We start from the raw sequence: 14,913 nt of genomic DNA, 5'->3' as shown, positions 1-14,913 counted from the left end.
AGATCATGAGCTGCTGTTTAACAAGAGTCCAAATGGCAGCACATGGGGATATAAAACACGAAGAAGTTCCAACAGAAAAAAGGAGAAAATATAAGAGGATAGGGATCTTATTTGTTAGTGAAGCCAATAATGACAAAAATATGGGTCAGATTCTCTTCCAAAATCAATTGAAGAGTTACAAATAAATAAATAACAGCACAAAATTATTATGCTCATTAAAATTACAGGTTTGAGTAGTTAAAAAGCCATCTTATTAGGAACAAAATCAAAAAGGAACCTATATTTGATAATTCAACTGATAACCAAAATTTTGTAATGTGAAAGGTTACAACATTTATTAGATATTTTGAAAGGTGCAAATAAAACTATTTAGGAAAAATTACGCAGTTCCGACGTTAGGATTTTAAAAACATATTTACCTCGGTACTGTGCTGTTATTTGAACACTATACCAATGGCCAACAGCTGGACCATTATAAATACTCTAAGAAAGTATAGGCCCCCATTCAAGTTTAGTTGCCAGTGCGTTAATGACATAACTTCCACTGGAATCTAAACTCAATATATAAGCCTTAAAAAGTATAATATTTGAAGTATAGCTTGAAGGAAGAGAAAGCCACAAGAGTTCAGATTTAAAATTTAGAAATGGAAGCTGCTACTGCTTAGTAAGATAAGCTATAACAAAAGCGTTGAGAATGAAAAACATAAGGCACTGGGCAGTCGCAAAATAGTTCCATACAGAAAAATATTTTCCAGGAGTCAAAAGGATTTTATAACTTACTCTTGATCTTTCCCTTTGAAGCTACTGGGGAATCATTTTTATCCCTCAAGTCTATCAGTATTGACTTGCACTTTATTGAAAATTTTCTGGAGTTCCTTCGCAAATCTCTTAGCTTAACTCCATCCAGGTCAGTATCTGTATCAGACTGGCCTCCTTTCACCAAGGAATCCGAAGACTTTTGCCTTGTGTATTCTTTGTCACAAGAGCTTTCTCGGCTGTGTTTGTTTGATGACATTGCAGAACCTTGAGCTTTAGGCCAATAACAGACATCTATGGCTTCTTCAGCTACTTCTGGGCTAGTTAAATCTTTATTTTCCCCTTGAGGAATGCCATTTTCAGTATTTTCTGAGGGAACAAATACTTCTGGTTCTTCTGATGACTTGCATCTCTCTGCATCATCACCAACTATTTCACTTGGGGCATTAGTTTTTGACTTTTTCCTTTCCTTAATTCGAAAAGTGCGCCTTTTGGTTCGAGGTGGCGGTTGAGGGGGTGCTACAGAATCGGCTTCGCTTGCCACAGATGACGTCGATAATGCGGGAATTTGTTTTGGTATATAAAACGTGCTACTGCTACCAATTTTAATGAGTTCAGACTCTGCATTATAATCATGTTGTTTGGACGGGGGTTCGGAACAAAGTGGTGCATATTCCAACTGCAAAGGGAAGCCGTGACACATGCAATACAAAATAAAAATGGTAACCCAAATCATAAAATAATACGAGCTGAACAAAATTTATAACTTTTGTGGCTCCTCAATAAACCCTTCAATTCTGAAGTATGCCTATCGTGTTAATTATAAAATCCATGGCTTACAAAACAGATAATCCAATAACTAGTAAATGAGACATTTCTCAAACCTGATCAGTTGTTGGTGACCGACATCGATCTTGCTCGTTGTTGTTGTTATTTTCATTGTTTCCCATTGCATTTTTCTTAGGAGACCGTGGAATTCTTTGGTAAGGGTCAGAAGATCCTGAACATGCACAGTCACATTACTTTCCATATACGTAGACATTATTATAATATAAGCCTACCATAAAGATCAGGAGTTCCCATGTTAAGAAGACAAGTTCTTTGGACAATATCCACAACAGCTAAACCACATTCGTTGCCATACGCCATCCTAAGTGAAAAATAAACCTTCAAAAACAAATTTACCTGTAAGTTTAAAAAAAAAAGGAATTGAATGTACAAGCCATATGAAGAGTTGATTTTGAGGGCTGTGATGTGACCCGGAGGTTCCCCATTTACCCACGGTGTTAAGCAAACTAACTCCGCTTGAAAACCAGATGATTTCTTTATAGGGCCTGTTTTGACTTTCAGAGGCACGTAATACTCTGTCATTGGCTGTAATTGAAACATTCAAAGTGGTTTTTGCAATTATTAGAGTAAAATTTAACATGTGAAGACAACACTTAACTGTTTGAACCCTTCTAGTTTCCTCAGATGCACTAGAAAAGGATCCTTGTTGAGACGCTTGTCCTAAATTCGGTCTTGGAGGATATTCGCACTCGGGGGAACAATCTGGTTCGTCGTCAATCTCATAAACAATAGGAATCTCCAATGTCTTAGTAAAAAGATGAGATTAAGATCTTCATTGCCCAAAGAAACAAATAGACCGTAAAAAGCTTAAAAATAAATATACTTACAGGCACTTCAGCTGTTGTTTCTTGTCGGCAAAATCGGAACAAGACTACGTGAGAACTGGCACCAGCTATGCACAGAACCCTACTTTCGGGACAGAAGGCCACTTTTTCCAATGCAAAAGGATCTTCTTCTTGACCATCAAAACTTTTGGCCTTTGGCTTTTCGAATACTTTGGCTGTTTTCAGTTTGTATAAAACTTGTAAAGAGACTATATAAAGAGAGAATAATTCTTAAAACACAAAATAATTATAAAGCTTTAAAAAGTAAACCTGTAATAAATTACCAGCTGAGGCATCCCAAAATTTTAAAGTACCATCAGCGTGTCTAAGAATAAGAAATTGCATAAACAACGGACAACTAGTTGATTGAAAAAGAAAGCCTGGGCAAAAGGTATTTACCCTGTTATAATAATTTCAGGATAGCTTACAGTTCCTGTTCCCCACTCCCCTCCATTTATGGGCCACTCCTGGAAATGGGGTCAATTACGTAATTCAAATACTACTCTAAAATATTGAATAATCATAAGGTTATATAACACTGACTTTTTCAGAGAAGCCGGCTCTTTTGGAGGTTTTACAGCCTACAGAATAAAAAGCTGGAATAAGATCTGTGGGGCAATCCGCTAAATATGTACAATATGTCACCGGAGATTCGTGCAAGTCCATGGGGTAGGGGTTTTGGAAACAGGGATACCTATTCAGAATAAAAAAGGTATATTTTAAAAAGATATTTCAACTCATTGTATGAAAGAATTCGTTATTCTCACCCTGTGCTAGTTAGATCCACAACAACCAGATCGTTATACAGTAAAACAACTATGGCATATGGATCTTGGAACTCTACTTTATCAAAAACTGCAATTAATATGGGGAGGGGCTAAATTATCCGAAGAGGAATGAGTTTCCATTAGCTACTGACCACTCTGCCAAGGGCTTTCGCACAACGTGATAAAGTCAATGATATTGTGTTCCATTTCTAAGACCGTAGTAGTTTTCCCATTGATGACTGTTAAACTAGGCGTCTTTCCACCCTTATCAACAGGCAGGCCCCCAGAGAAAATGACAAAAGAATCTCTACGAGAGTCCCCAGAAATATAAAAGACATATTCTTATACGAAGGAGTGATGGATTACTACTCCTCCGACTTTGAAATGTATACGCTAAATTAACCCCACAAATGAGGCTTGAAAAGAAAGAGTCGAAACTCTTTTCTAGCTATTCACCAGTTGGATGATGGGGCTAAGTAAATAAAACAAGTGACAAAAGATTAGGCTAGGCAACATGTAGGGGTTGCGAAACCCATAGGCTAAGTCCAAATATAATCAGCGTAGAGTGTTATTAAAGGGTTGGGTCAGAGCCCCAGTTTCCAATGATAAATAGCTAGTTATTGGACTTTCACAATAGTCTCTCCTTGGGGAGCAAAAATCAATAAAGATTTTGAATAAAAAATCAATTTGCTTCATTTATTACAAGAGGAAATATTATTAAAGAAGTTCCAGAAATCCATTATACTTACGCCGCTCTGACAGTTTTCCATTCAACTTTGTAAATACATTTACATAATTCTGGTTTGCCATCTTTACCAGGTTTTGCTTATTAGAATGAGAAATCAGTTTAAGTATACGTTATATATACTTAAAATAATAAATTAAAAATAACGTGAAAACCAACCATGCGGGTACATGGTTGAGAAAGGTTTTTGAGGTAATCTTATATTCCATGTTGTAAGACTACCATCTGTATGACTGCACATAAACTGTTTACCCTCATTGTGCCATGATATAGACTTAAGAGGCTTGAAATAAAAAGGATTTAAGTAAGTTAACCTCCTTAAAGTTCGACGAAAATTATTCTTTTCAGAGTTTATAAACAACCTCAGAGCTGTTGCATCTTAGATCAGCAGACTTGTTTCTTAAATCCCATAAAACTATTGGGCCACTTTCAAAACCAATGAGCAGCTAGGAGTAAATTGGATTAGATACGTGGGAGAAAGACGAAAGAAGAAAAGTATACAAAACTCACCTTATTGGGATCAACTGGATTATCACTGAGATGAATAACAGCTCCTGGATGAGTTTTTCTAGAACTAGAAAAAAGAAAAGGAAGAAGCTTCTTTACTTTTAAATTTCATTAAAGAAACTTAAATTGGTTTAAAAATAAAGTCTTTGGATTTATTATTTTAAAATATAAATTCATTTTGTCAACCTCTTTGTATACTCTTTTTTTCATACGGGTAGGACTTATTTAATTTGGGAAGTACATTTTAAAATTGCTATTTAAAAAAACGTTTCGTGTATTGCGAATGTAACAATTCTACAGCCAACTATAGATTACACAGTGGCAGGATCCCATGGAGGAATTTTCCTCCGATCGCCGCCGCATAGACTAAGAAATGTGGATAAAGCACGAGTAGGAAAAACCCCCTGTAAATTAACTTCTCCGAATACACCAAAGCCTCGCGTGTTGAGCACTTCTACAGGCGTTTTAGGTCAAAAATAGGCGACCAGATCATTCCAATTGTTTTTTTGGAAATTTATGAAAAATATACTTTCTAACCAGTTATCAATCCGACAATAATGAAATTTAAGGATAGTTAATGAACTTTAATGGTCAACTCTCGAAAGAAAAGTGCAAGTAACCGAACACTTTAGATTAAATATAAAAAGAAACCACGGTCATACGCGTAACGCCTATACAATGGATGTAGCAAAAACGGACCAAAGCCCACGAGTCCGTAGTCCCCTCAAATTGAGAAAATGAGATCCTATTTCTAATCATTTATTCCGCTAATGGTCGCGGGCTAAATTCGCCGGAGAGGACGTAACATTGAAGAAGACCCCCCCTCTTTCTCTCCCAGCACGCATTTCCTTCGCTGGAGAGGGCCGGCCGAAATCGATAAAAGATGACTTACAGTTCTATGGCCTTGTTCCAGTTGATGACATAGCCAGAAAGAAGGAAAGATTCTACATTGACTACGTGGACATTCCCCTTTTCCGTGCCGATGTACAGCCACTTGCTTTGGAAGGGCAAATGGCAGTTAGTGATTCTGTTCAATGATAAAAAGAAAAAGTCTAATGTAGTAAACATCGTAAGTGATTTTCCAACGGCAGAAATGCCGATGCAACTCCCCTCTCATCCTTCATTCATTCATCTGTGACGAAATGTCACCTCCCCCCCCCCCGAAACAGGCGGTTCCCCCCCCCCACCCTTTCCTACCAGAAATAAATTTCGATTGATGGGCGATCATTAATTTTAATGGCGTCCTGGGTGATCAAGGGATAAAAGGTATATTACCGAAAAGAGCGCCAAACGCGACCCCTAGCGGTAATCGCTTCAAAGTTGAGGAGTCGCGAGGGACGCCGTCTTTAAATGGAAGAATTACCTTTCTTTTTGGAATTTTAGGGTATATACAATTTCCGGTTTCTTCTGTCTTAAATTCCACAAGTGTAGACTATCGTCCGAGCAGACTGTAATTAGGGCTCCCTGCGAAGTACAATAAAAGGCATTATTAATGTTGGCCTACGATTATCCCGAATAAATAAAATATCAGACGAGCGTATATACCTCGTTTATCAAGAACATAATCTGTATTATAGCGCACTCCAAAACGTGTTGAACAAAACAGTCTACACCTGGCCGACCAAAACTGTGATAATTTCTTAATTAAGGAAATATATATTTTTAGGGCGGAGATGGGAGAGATATTCCACCATTCCTTAAAAATAGGTGTCGAGCGTGAAACCCATTTCCCCAAAAAACACTGCTACAGCATCGACAAACTACTACAAGACTAGTATTAACTATACTAAGCCCCATAGAGGATTTATCTTTTTACTATTCGACTGCAACGCCCCGGTGCGTAATTCTCGAGAGTTAAAAATCTAGTACAAGATGGCGAGGGGTAGGCACATTTGTTCGAATTTCAAAAGTCCGAACGGTGGAACAAATGTTCGAATTTCATTCGTCCGAACCGCCGAAATAACAAATGTTTCAATTGTTCGAATTGGACAACTTGTTTGTTTCATTCGTCCGAATCGGTAGTATCACCAAGAACTAATTTATGTATAAGAACGATCTACTGTAGCTTTGAAGCCTGCTGCACTCATGTACGTTGTAGCTCCACCCTTTTTTTAATTTTAAGTACAGACCGCCATCTGCCGAGCCACTGTGAAACTATTAAACAAGATTTAACATGGAGGGATCCGTTACATCCGTAGATCCTTTATTCCGTTAACTTCGGCTTTATCGTTTCTTTTCATAAAAGGTGATATATGTAATGTTGAGTTAATTCTTATTAGTGAAATTCCAAACAGTTCCGGGATTATAATAAAAACTCGGTGTCATTTTCACTTCCCTATGGAAATCAGAATATCGTGGGTTCGCGCCCGGCTCCCGACCGAACAGTTTTTAGCGTAGAGTTTTATTAATTCAAATTTTATAAAACAAATTTAACATTGTTAAACATAATATATTTTAGAGAATTATAATTATGAATTATTTAGAAGAGTTAAATTTCAGTTTTGTAAAATTTAATTTTAAAAACTCTATAGTAAAAACCGTTCCGTCCGGAGCCGGGCGCGAACTCACGATCTTCTGATTGCCAGAAGCACGTGCTCAGTAAAGGATGCCTGTGTGGAAGGCGGACATAATTCCTCAGTAGATGGCGATGTCGAAAGTCCAAATACGAAACTCCGCCCATAAAATAAAAACAACTAGTACTTGACGCCTAGAAAATATGGCTCCTTGTCCGAATTCTGTCGCTAAATTAGTATTTCTTATTGGTTTTTTTTGGCCGTTATAGTAAGTGGGAATTGCTTTGAATGTTGTGGATATTTTAGGTTAGGTTAGGTTCACGTTAATGTTACTTTTTTCTTATATTAACAATATTAAGAAAAAAAACAAAAAACCAACCAATTCCTTATGTTCGAAAAAACTGACAAACGATTATTCGAACAAATGAAATTCGCCAGTAAAGTTAACATAAATTGAACCACTAAATCACCAACAAAAGTTGTGATAAATTTTTCGGGCAAATGAAATACGTTTTCGGACATACGATCCTGTTTTCCGGCATTCGGACAAATGATCATTGTAACACCGTTCGGACGAATGAAATTCGAACAAATGTACCCAAATCGATGGCGAATACTGCTGTGGTGTTATTTTGAGTTGGTAGTTAATATTTAGTGGTGGAACCAAAAAAGTGCTATTACGGTTTATTGAGATTCTTTGAATTATCATTTTTTGGACTTTTTAAAGCATCATCTAGTTAATCAATTGATTCGCAAAGAACCGACTGAAACCTAGTTTGAAGAATACATTGAAGAGCAAAAATATTTAGTTATTAGTTAAACTATGGTTTAAAGTTAAGTATTAAATTGTAAATTTTTCTGGTCTATTTTCCCCTTTCAAAAATTCCACCTTGAGGCTGCCATCTTGTACAGAATTTTTAAATTCCCAAAACTATCCTGGGTGTCATAAATTTTTGCCGCGACAGTATAAGGACCAATATTTAGTGGCTCACATTACTAGTCCTGTAGTAGTTTATCGATGGTTACAGTGTGAGTGGTTAGATTCCAAGCTGTATGTAATATTTTTAAAACTCGGCGAACGACCCATTCAATTTGATCTTTTATAGGAATAAATGAGTTGTTTATGGCAAACACAATTTTATTTTCTCAAAAAGATTTTAAAGATTGGAGAAATAAAATGGACATTAATACGCTGTCGGAATCGATCGCGGCCATCTTTATGACAAATGAAAAAGCATAATTTAAGCATTTGAATGTAGCAAAATAATATAAAAAGAACGAGTTCGTTAGAGGAGAGCGAATGTGTGTGGATATAAAATAATAATAACGTTCTATCGAAATAAAAATAGAGCCATGCCTAGGTCCCGCAGGTTCCGTCACGCGATAAAAATTATGCTAATGAGGAAATGCGGGCCTTAATGAGGGTTTCGGAGCTCGCTTGCCCCGGGGGAATAGAACATAAAATTGAAGGAGAGCAGTGACGTCAAGCTCCGACACGGGCGCGATGTACCAGCTGGTGGTGACGTCGTTCGGACTAATGATAGCGCGTCTCACCTCTTTCCGCGATAGGTCTGCTAGGCGTACTTCCGGGCTACGCTTCTAAGGCATGGCGCCAATGTCGAAATTTCGCGGCCATCGGTCGACAGAGAGAGAGAGAGAGAGAGAGAGAGAGAGAGAGAGAGAGTGAGCGGAGTGGAAAGAGAACGATAGGCTCTTAGCAGGCCAAGGCAGGCAGTAGCGCGCGCCACTCGGCAGCAGTCGAGATTGCCCAGCGTGGCTGGTGGATAAGGGCGGTCGGCGTTTCCCAGCCCGTTTGAGAATTTCCCCGTCAAGTGCCTCGAAGCGAAAATACCAGTGGCATTTTAACACCGCCGCTTCGGCTTAGCCGCTGACTGACTCTTTTACATTTTCCTCCCCAATAATCTTGGAATAATCGACTGTAGGGCGCGCGGCCGAGAGCTTTCAACTTTCCCCCCAAAACCGTCTTCGGAATCTTGATGGAACAGCCCGAAATGTAAATGGCCATCTACGGCCAAGGGTACCTCTCCAACATCCCGAAAGGCGCCCATTTGGTCCGGAGATAATTTATAAAGACAGTTATAAAATATAGCAATATTCCAAACACGCGAAATAAATCGGGAAAATGTATAAGCTATTTTCGCGTACACTTTTCGCTATAAATTTTCTATTTTTTCCGGGTTCATACAACATTTGGAAAATTAATTTCCCTGATATTTCCAGGTTTTCTCTCGGAAATTTCCCTGATATTTCCAGGTGCTAAAGCACCGTATGTTTTCGTTTTATATATAATTATTGAGGCGCTTCCAGACTCAAACGAATTTCCCTGATATCAAGGTTTTGGTTAAATATTTAAAATTTCCCTGATAACTCCCTGATTTTTTTGGAAAAAGTCTGTTTCACTGATATTTCCAGGTTTGTATGAAAACTGTTCTTTCCGCATTTTCGTATACTGTACACCGAATTAAAATAGTTAAAGATAATCTATAAAGGCCATTTTTTATTTCCGATAAAAAAAGTAAAAAAAAAAGACACGAAAAATCTACTTTGAATGAATGGTATTAAAAGACGATTTATAATCGAAGACAAAAAGAACCTTTTGCTCGGAATTTTCTTTTCCGAAAAGGAATTTAGATAAAAGATCAAATGGGGGGAAATCGCGACTTATCAAAGGTCAGAGGTCGAAAACGTCGCCGGCACCACCTCTAGAACGTTTATTACCCAAATCCTTGGAATTTTAAGGGTGGCGCGGGCCACAAATTTTATTTTATAGTGATGAAACCTTCAATGTTATCTACCAGTTTGGACAAAAGCCTGGTGTTAAATCACGGTCGAAGGACTGAACTGCCAGATCAACGTGCGAGAACACACCTTTCATCGTTGTTCTATACCGGTGTATACGAGCACAATATTATCTACTTCAAATCTTTCCAATCTGAACTCCCGGGACGGGCTTAATTAATTACTCGAACACTTTGCCCGTGAGATTTCTTGCCCACGTACAGTGTAGCCGATGCCGCCTAAACAATTAGGTTTAGAAGGGTCGGTGATCTATCAATCGAAAGCATTGGTATAAAGTTATACATTTTTGGAATCAGAAAACAAAAGGTTGATAATTTTCCCATTTTAGTGGTTTTTGCCTTAAAAGTGACATTGTTTTTAAATTAAGAGCGACTTGGTTAAATATTATATTTTTAGTTAGTATTGATCATTTCTGAACTACGTTTGCGGTTGTATTGATAAATTTTAATTTTAAGTGAGATTTATGGGCAATTCGCGGGACCCCACCACCCGCGTACGCACTATTGTGATATTTGAATTTCGTGCCAATTGTTACAGGCGCCATCTAACTCGTTCACGTTTCGCTACCTTATTTCCAAAACCAGGTAACTCGAAAAATTCATTTTCGATAAAATTCCTCTTGGGTTAATGTACAAGATGATTGAAAATTTTTAAAAATTTAAAATATTTAAAATATAGTTATAACAACAGGGGGATTGTGTGTACTTAAATATCCGTGACATCTTGTTCACCTTATTAACAAAGGGCTGGTTTTCGCGTCGAGTTAATCATTAAATAAAAAATAAATTGTTAACTCAAGAATATTAAATTTCTTAACTAATAAGTAATTATATATCTACATATAACGTGTTGTAAATTTATAAATTATATGAGGTCTAAATTTGTTCTTTTCCGGAAATTGTATATTTGTATTTTTCGTGTGAAATTGTATTATGATAATGATATTAAACCCTACCACGCACGAGCGAATTGGCTCATGTGGCAAGGGTTGATGTAATAATTAAAATGTATAAAAAAAAGGACATCAATAAATTAAATTTCAATTCAATACAATTCAATTTCGTATTACGTCTACGAAGGATTTGAAAGTTGACGGCCGTTGTAACGGCAAATTTTCTTTAGTGAAAGACATTTCGTTATCTTTAACAATGGTCAAACTAAGACCGGAATTTTGTAAGTTCAAAGAAGACCGTTATCCGTCTTAAAGGAATAGCCGGGCCTCGTGCTGAAATGGACAAAATTAAGGCGAAGACGCAAAGCAAACACGACGCCTTCCGCTCTATCAAAAGGCGGCCGGACCCGATGCTTCCGAAATGTTTTAATCTCTCGCTTTGTGTACTATTCGTTCGAAGATAAGTCGCTCGGGAGATCCATTCGGAGCGTGTCTCGTTTCGCTTTCATCCGGCTTCGTTCGAACCCGCTTCTCGAAATGCAAAAGGATCCGCTATTAATAGCGAGAGGCCAGCGTTCATTCGACATTTGAGCGTTTCAGCTAAGTCACCGCGATCCATTTTGATCGGAATCAAAGCTCCTCCTGAGGAAAAGCGAGCTGGATCGGCCGATGGACTGACGCGCGCCTTTAAATAGAAGGAAAACATCGAGCGCTGAAGTTTCAATTTAAGGGAGAGTATATTAAGTCCCCCGGAGAGTAAAGATCAACTCGCGCGCGGGGGAAGTCCGAGGGGTAGGCCGACTAAACCGACTCCGTACATCTCCGAGAATTTAAACTTATTGGACCAATAATGGAGTGGATACATCCTATACCCGAGAGCTACGCGTAAAGGTATAGAGCTTACGTCCGGAGCAATTTGTTAGAGTTAATCAAGGTAAGTTCGGCCGATTTTAACAACTCGTCGGGCTAACGCGATTCGCGCCCGCCTATTCCGACCAATCAGGCGCTCCGCGGACGAGGCTAACGGCCCGGAAGCGTAAATGACCGACAATAACGCCATCTAGAATTTTCCGGGAACTCTTTATCTCTCAGTCGGACATAAATCCTGCATAGTCCCTTTCAAAGCGAGGCCCGCTCGAAAGTAATAACACTAGCATCGTCCTCCCATTCTCGAGACGCTCTGCATTTTATATCTTAAATCTTCGAGACAGCTCGCCCGCTATTTCAAACGCTAGATGGCTATATCGATCGGGGGACTTACGTATTATACCCCCCCCCCGGTCGAAGACGACGTTTCCTATAATACTTCAATTAAGTTTGTCAACGAGGAAGAATTTGGCCAACGCGATAGCTCCATCCTTTCGTTTCGTCGTAACTATCTTCATCCTTTTTCCCCGTAGTTACGTAATACGCGGGTCCTCTAACAAATTTGGGTGACGGAGCGAGTGTCAATCCATTCTATCTATCGGAGTTGAGATAAAGAAAATATTATCGATCCGGACGGCGTTCTATTTCCGCCAAAGCCCAAAAACAGGAACCGAAAAGGAACCGAGCCCGCGAGAGACGGTTCAAATAAAAGGGCCCGATCGGAGGTATCCTAGCCGCGGAGGGCTGAGACAGTCTCTCACTTAATTCCCACGTCGGGGAATAAGGAAGGAGGATTCGCTTACAAGGGCAGCTCCCCCGGTAAGAGATCTCAATCATTAGATTCCCTCATAACGCGACTCCGCCATTACTCGCCCTCGAAAGGGAAAAGCCGCCAATCGCGCTAATACCGAAGTCAGATCCACTCGAGCACCCCGCGATTCGAAATTGGAAAGTCTTAAGGTCCACAAATTAGTTCGAAAGCGCGCCCTCCGCCGGATAATAGTTTTACATTCTCTCAACCCCCGAAAAGCCTCTTCTCCGCGGAGCACTTCCTTTCAAATGATCCGTAGCTGACTCGCCACGAACTAAATGAAACGCGTTCTTTCAAAGCCTTATCTATACGCTATCAGCATTCGGGAGCTTTTTCTTTTAAAAGGAAGACACGACGACAACCAAGAAGCAAAGAGCTTCATCTTTTTCCCGATGAAGAAGATAAGTCCGTCTCAGCGGATCCCTTTTTCATATAGATCTCGCTCTCTTTCATAATAGGAAGAGGGAGGATAAAGAGCCGGCTTAGAATAGCAATAAAAACCAGCTTAGCAAAATTTTATATCACAATGAAAATATATCTTCAACGAAAACAGATCTGACAAGTTTAATCTCTTTTCTGTCCCGCAGCGTACTCGCCGGCCAAAGAAACCCCCCAATCAAGAACGTGTCTTTTTTTAAAGTTATTTTTTATCCCTAAAATTTGCGAAAATTATTATCGTTACAAGCCAGGGCTACAAATTGTCAATGACAATCCATAAAGCCGCGTTTTTCCATTAAAAATTTCCGTATTTTCCTTTGAATTAAAAAAATGCTGTCCGTGTCTTAAGATTTAAAATAACGTCTTTGTTTTTTAATCGTGACAAGATGGTGGGGGACTATAAAAATTACTCATCCGAGTGAAAAAAATCTAAGAAGCCTGTTGGCAGTTTCGCGGGTATGCGAAGGGCGGAACATCGTTGAAATCCCCGCCATCACCCCTACGTCCTCCTTACCATCCTTCGCTCTTCATAAGTTCGGACGAATTCGCGCCAAATCAAACACGAAGAGTTAACTCGGGGACAACATTCTCTCATGAATAATGAATTACTTTCGATGACTTGACTGGTTCGAGTCGTTCTCTCTTCGACGTGGGGTTCCTTCTCGGTTAAATATACAATTTCAGCCCCCGTAGCGGCTTTCACGCCGATTTAAGCGTGACTCGCGGCGGTGTCCGAGCAAAATTCCCATCGAACCGAGGCTTAAAGAACGCCGAGGCCTAGCGAGGCGACGATGAGCCCTGGCAGAATGAAATTAAGCCGAACGAGAAGGATGTTACGGTAGACGTAACAGGCTTTAGAGACGAGGCTTTCGGCTCGTTATTGGAAGCTAATCAATAAAGAGATATCAGACTCTCCCGTCTCGGGAATAGGCCGCCGGAGAAATCTTTCGGAGTAAAAGATGAATATTTAAAAGCATTATAAACTATTCACCACGGTGCAACTTCGAAACGTACTTCTCCGCCTTAGTCTTCCGTACGTCGCCAATGGCTGGGGAAACGGCAGACGGATCCGTTCGGAAATGACCTCCTTTAATGTGTCGGGGAGAGAGACGCGAATCAAGGGCGCCTTAATTCACAAACCAACGAGTAACAAGTTTCTCTTTGAATCTTATTAACGGAGCGAAGGCAAAACTTATTAAAGCAAAGTTCAAACTGGCGAACTGCTTAAAATTAATTAAACCTTTAAAAATTCTATTTTCCTATAGGTAAACATCGTACCTGTATAAAAGAGGGACAGCATTTACAAATTAGCTTGAAATAACAACTAGCCGAACCGGGCGGAAACCTTGAAGTTTCTGTTTCACCCTTAAACCTCTCTATTAAGCGAATATAATTTAACGAAAAATAAATAACGAGAACACGCTGGTAGACTTCCCACGATAAAGAATATTACTGAGTGTGGAAATTGTAAAATAAACCGAACCTCGCAACTCTTCGCGCATACTGTATAAATAAATCTTACATTTGTTATAGGTTACAATTTACAATTTGATGAAATCAGACCCCCAACAAGGAGACTACCCGAAGTGGTTATCACCGATTTTGTTGAAACTCGGGGGTTAGGTAGACCTTATGGTAGTATGAAAATTGCCAAAGGGAAAAGTTGCAATGGGTTTTAGTTTTCCCATGGCAACCGAAAATGATTTGGATCTCTCAAAACAAAAAATCACCTTTTAAAAAAGCATGGGATTTTATCGTTATTTAAAAAATTTGAAAAAATTAAATTTTCAAAAATTACCCAAAAAGATGAATTTGACCTATTTTGGGTAAAATTAATCAATTTTGGTTAAATCCCATGCTTTTTTAAATGGAGAGCTAAAAAACATTTTCGTTTGCCATAGGAAAACTAAAGCCCTTTGCAACTTTTCCCTTTGGCAATTTTCATACTACCATAAGGTCTACATAACCCCCGAGTTTCGACGAAATCGGTGATAACCACCTCGGGTAGTCTCCTTGTAAGAGTACTTAATTCACATCGAAAAAATGCCTTTTCCAAATTCACGCTTATCTCCCGAAAAGCCATAGGCTTAAAAGCGCGATTAAAAGGCAATTAGATCCGTTCGT

The 14,913-nt window shown here is 39.0% G+C and overlaps 1 protein-coding gene across 5 annotated transcripts in view; it reads right to left on the bottom strand.

The window, feature by feature from the left end:
• Tomosyn (syntaxin-binding protein tomosyn) overlaps positions 1–14,913 on the bottom strand; it is an 84,988-nt gene that overhangs the window by 8,628 nt on the left and 61,447 nt on the right. For 4 of the 5 annotated variants that reach the window (XR_016473279.1, XM_090157539.1, XM_090157541.1 and 1 more), the window contains exons 3-20: positions 5,994–6,075; positions 5,812–5,912; positions 5,341–5,475; positions 4,452–4,515; positions 4,304–4,387; positions 4,101–4,224; positions 3,946–4,021; positions 3,349–3,503; positions 3,197–3,284; positions 2,973–3,123; positions 2,829–2,896; positions 2,714–2,754; positions 2,433–2,638; positions 2,204–2,350; positions 1,976–2,130; positions 1,818–1,906; positions 1,641–1,756; positions 781–1,435 (exon numbers count right to left, since the gene is read on the bottom strand). Coding sequence is in view for 4 of the 5 variants with exons in the window: in XM_090157539.1 (XP_090013665.1) it covers positions 781–1,435; positions 1,641–1,756; positions 1,818–1,906; positions 1,976–2,130; positions 2,204–2,350; positions 2,433–2,638; positions 2,714–2,754; positions 2,829–2,896; positions 2,973–3,123; positions 3,197–3,284; positions 3,349–3,503; positions 3,946–4,021; positions 4,101–4,224; positions 4,304–4,387; positions 4,452–4,515; positions 5,341–5,475; positions 5,812–5,912; positions 5,994–6,075 (2,537 nt within the window). In the remaining variant the exon portion in view is untranslated. The remainder of the gene's footprint in view (positions 1–780; positions 1,436–1,640; positions 1,757–1,817; positions 1,907–1,975; positions 2,131–2,203; positions 2,351–2,432; positions 2,639–2,713; positions 2,755–2,828; positions 2,897–2,972; positions 3,124–3,196; positions 3,285–3,348; positions 3,504–3,945; positions 4,022–4,100; positions 4,225–4,303; positions 4,388–4,451; positions 4,516–5,340; positions 5,476–5,811; positions 5,913–5,993; positions 6,076–14,913) is intronic. The other variant, XM_090157542.1, reaches the window with a different exon arrangement.

Source organism: Leiobunum rupestre, chromosome 8, assembly GCF_980474605.1.
Source record: "Leiobunum rupestre chromosome 8, qqLeiRupe1.1.hap1, whole genome shotgun sequence".
Lineage (NCBI taxonomy): Eukaryota > Metazoa > Arthropoda > Arachnida > Opiliones > Sclerosomatidae > Leiobunum > Leiobunum rupestre.
This window is presented reverse-complemented; position numbering and strand designations above follow the sequence as displayed.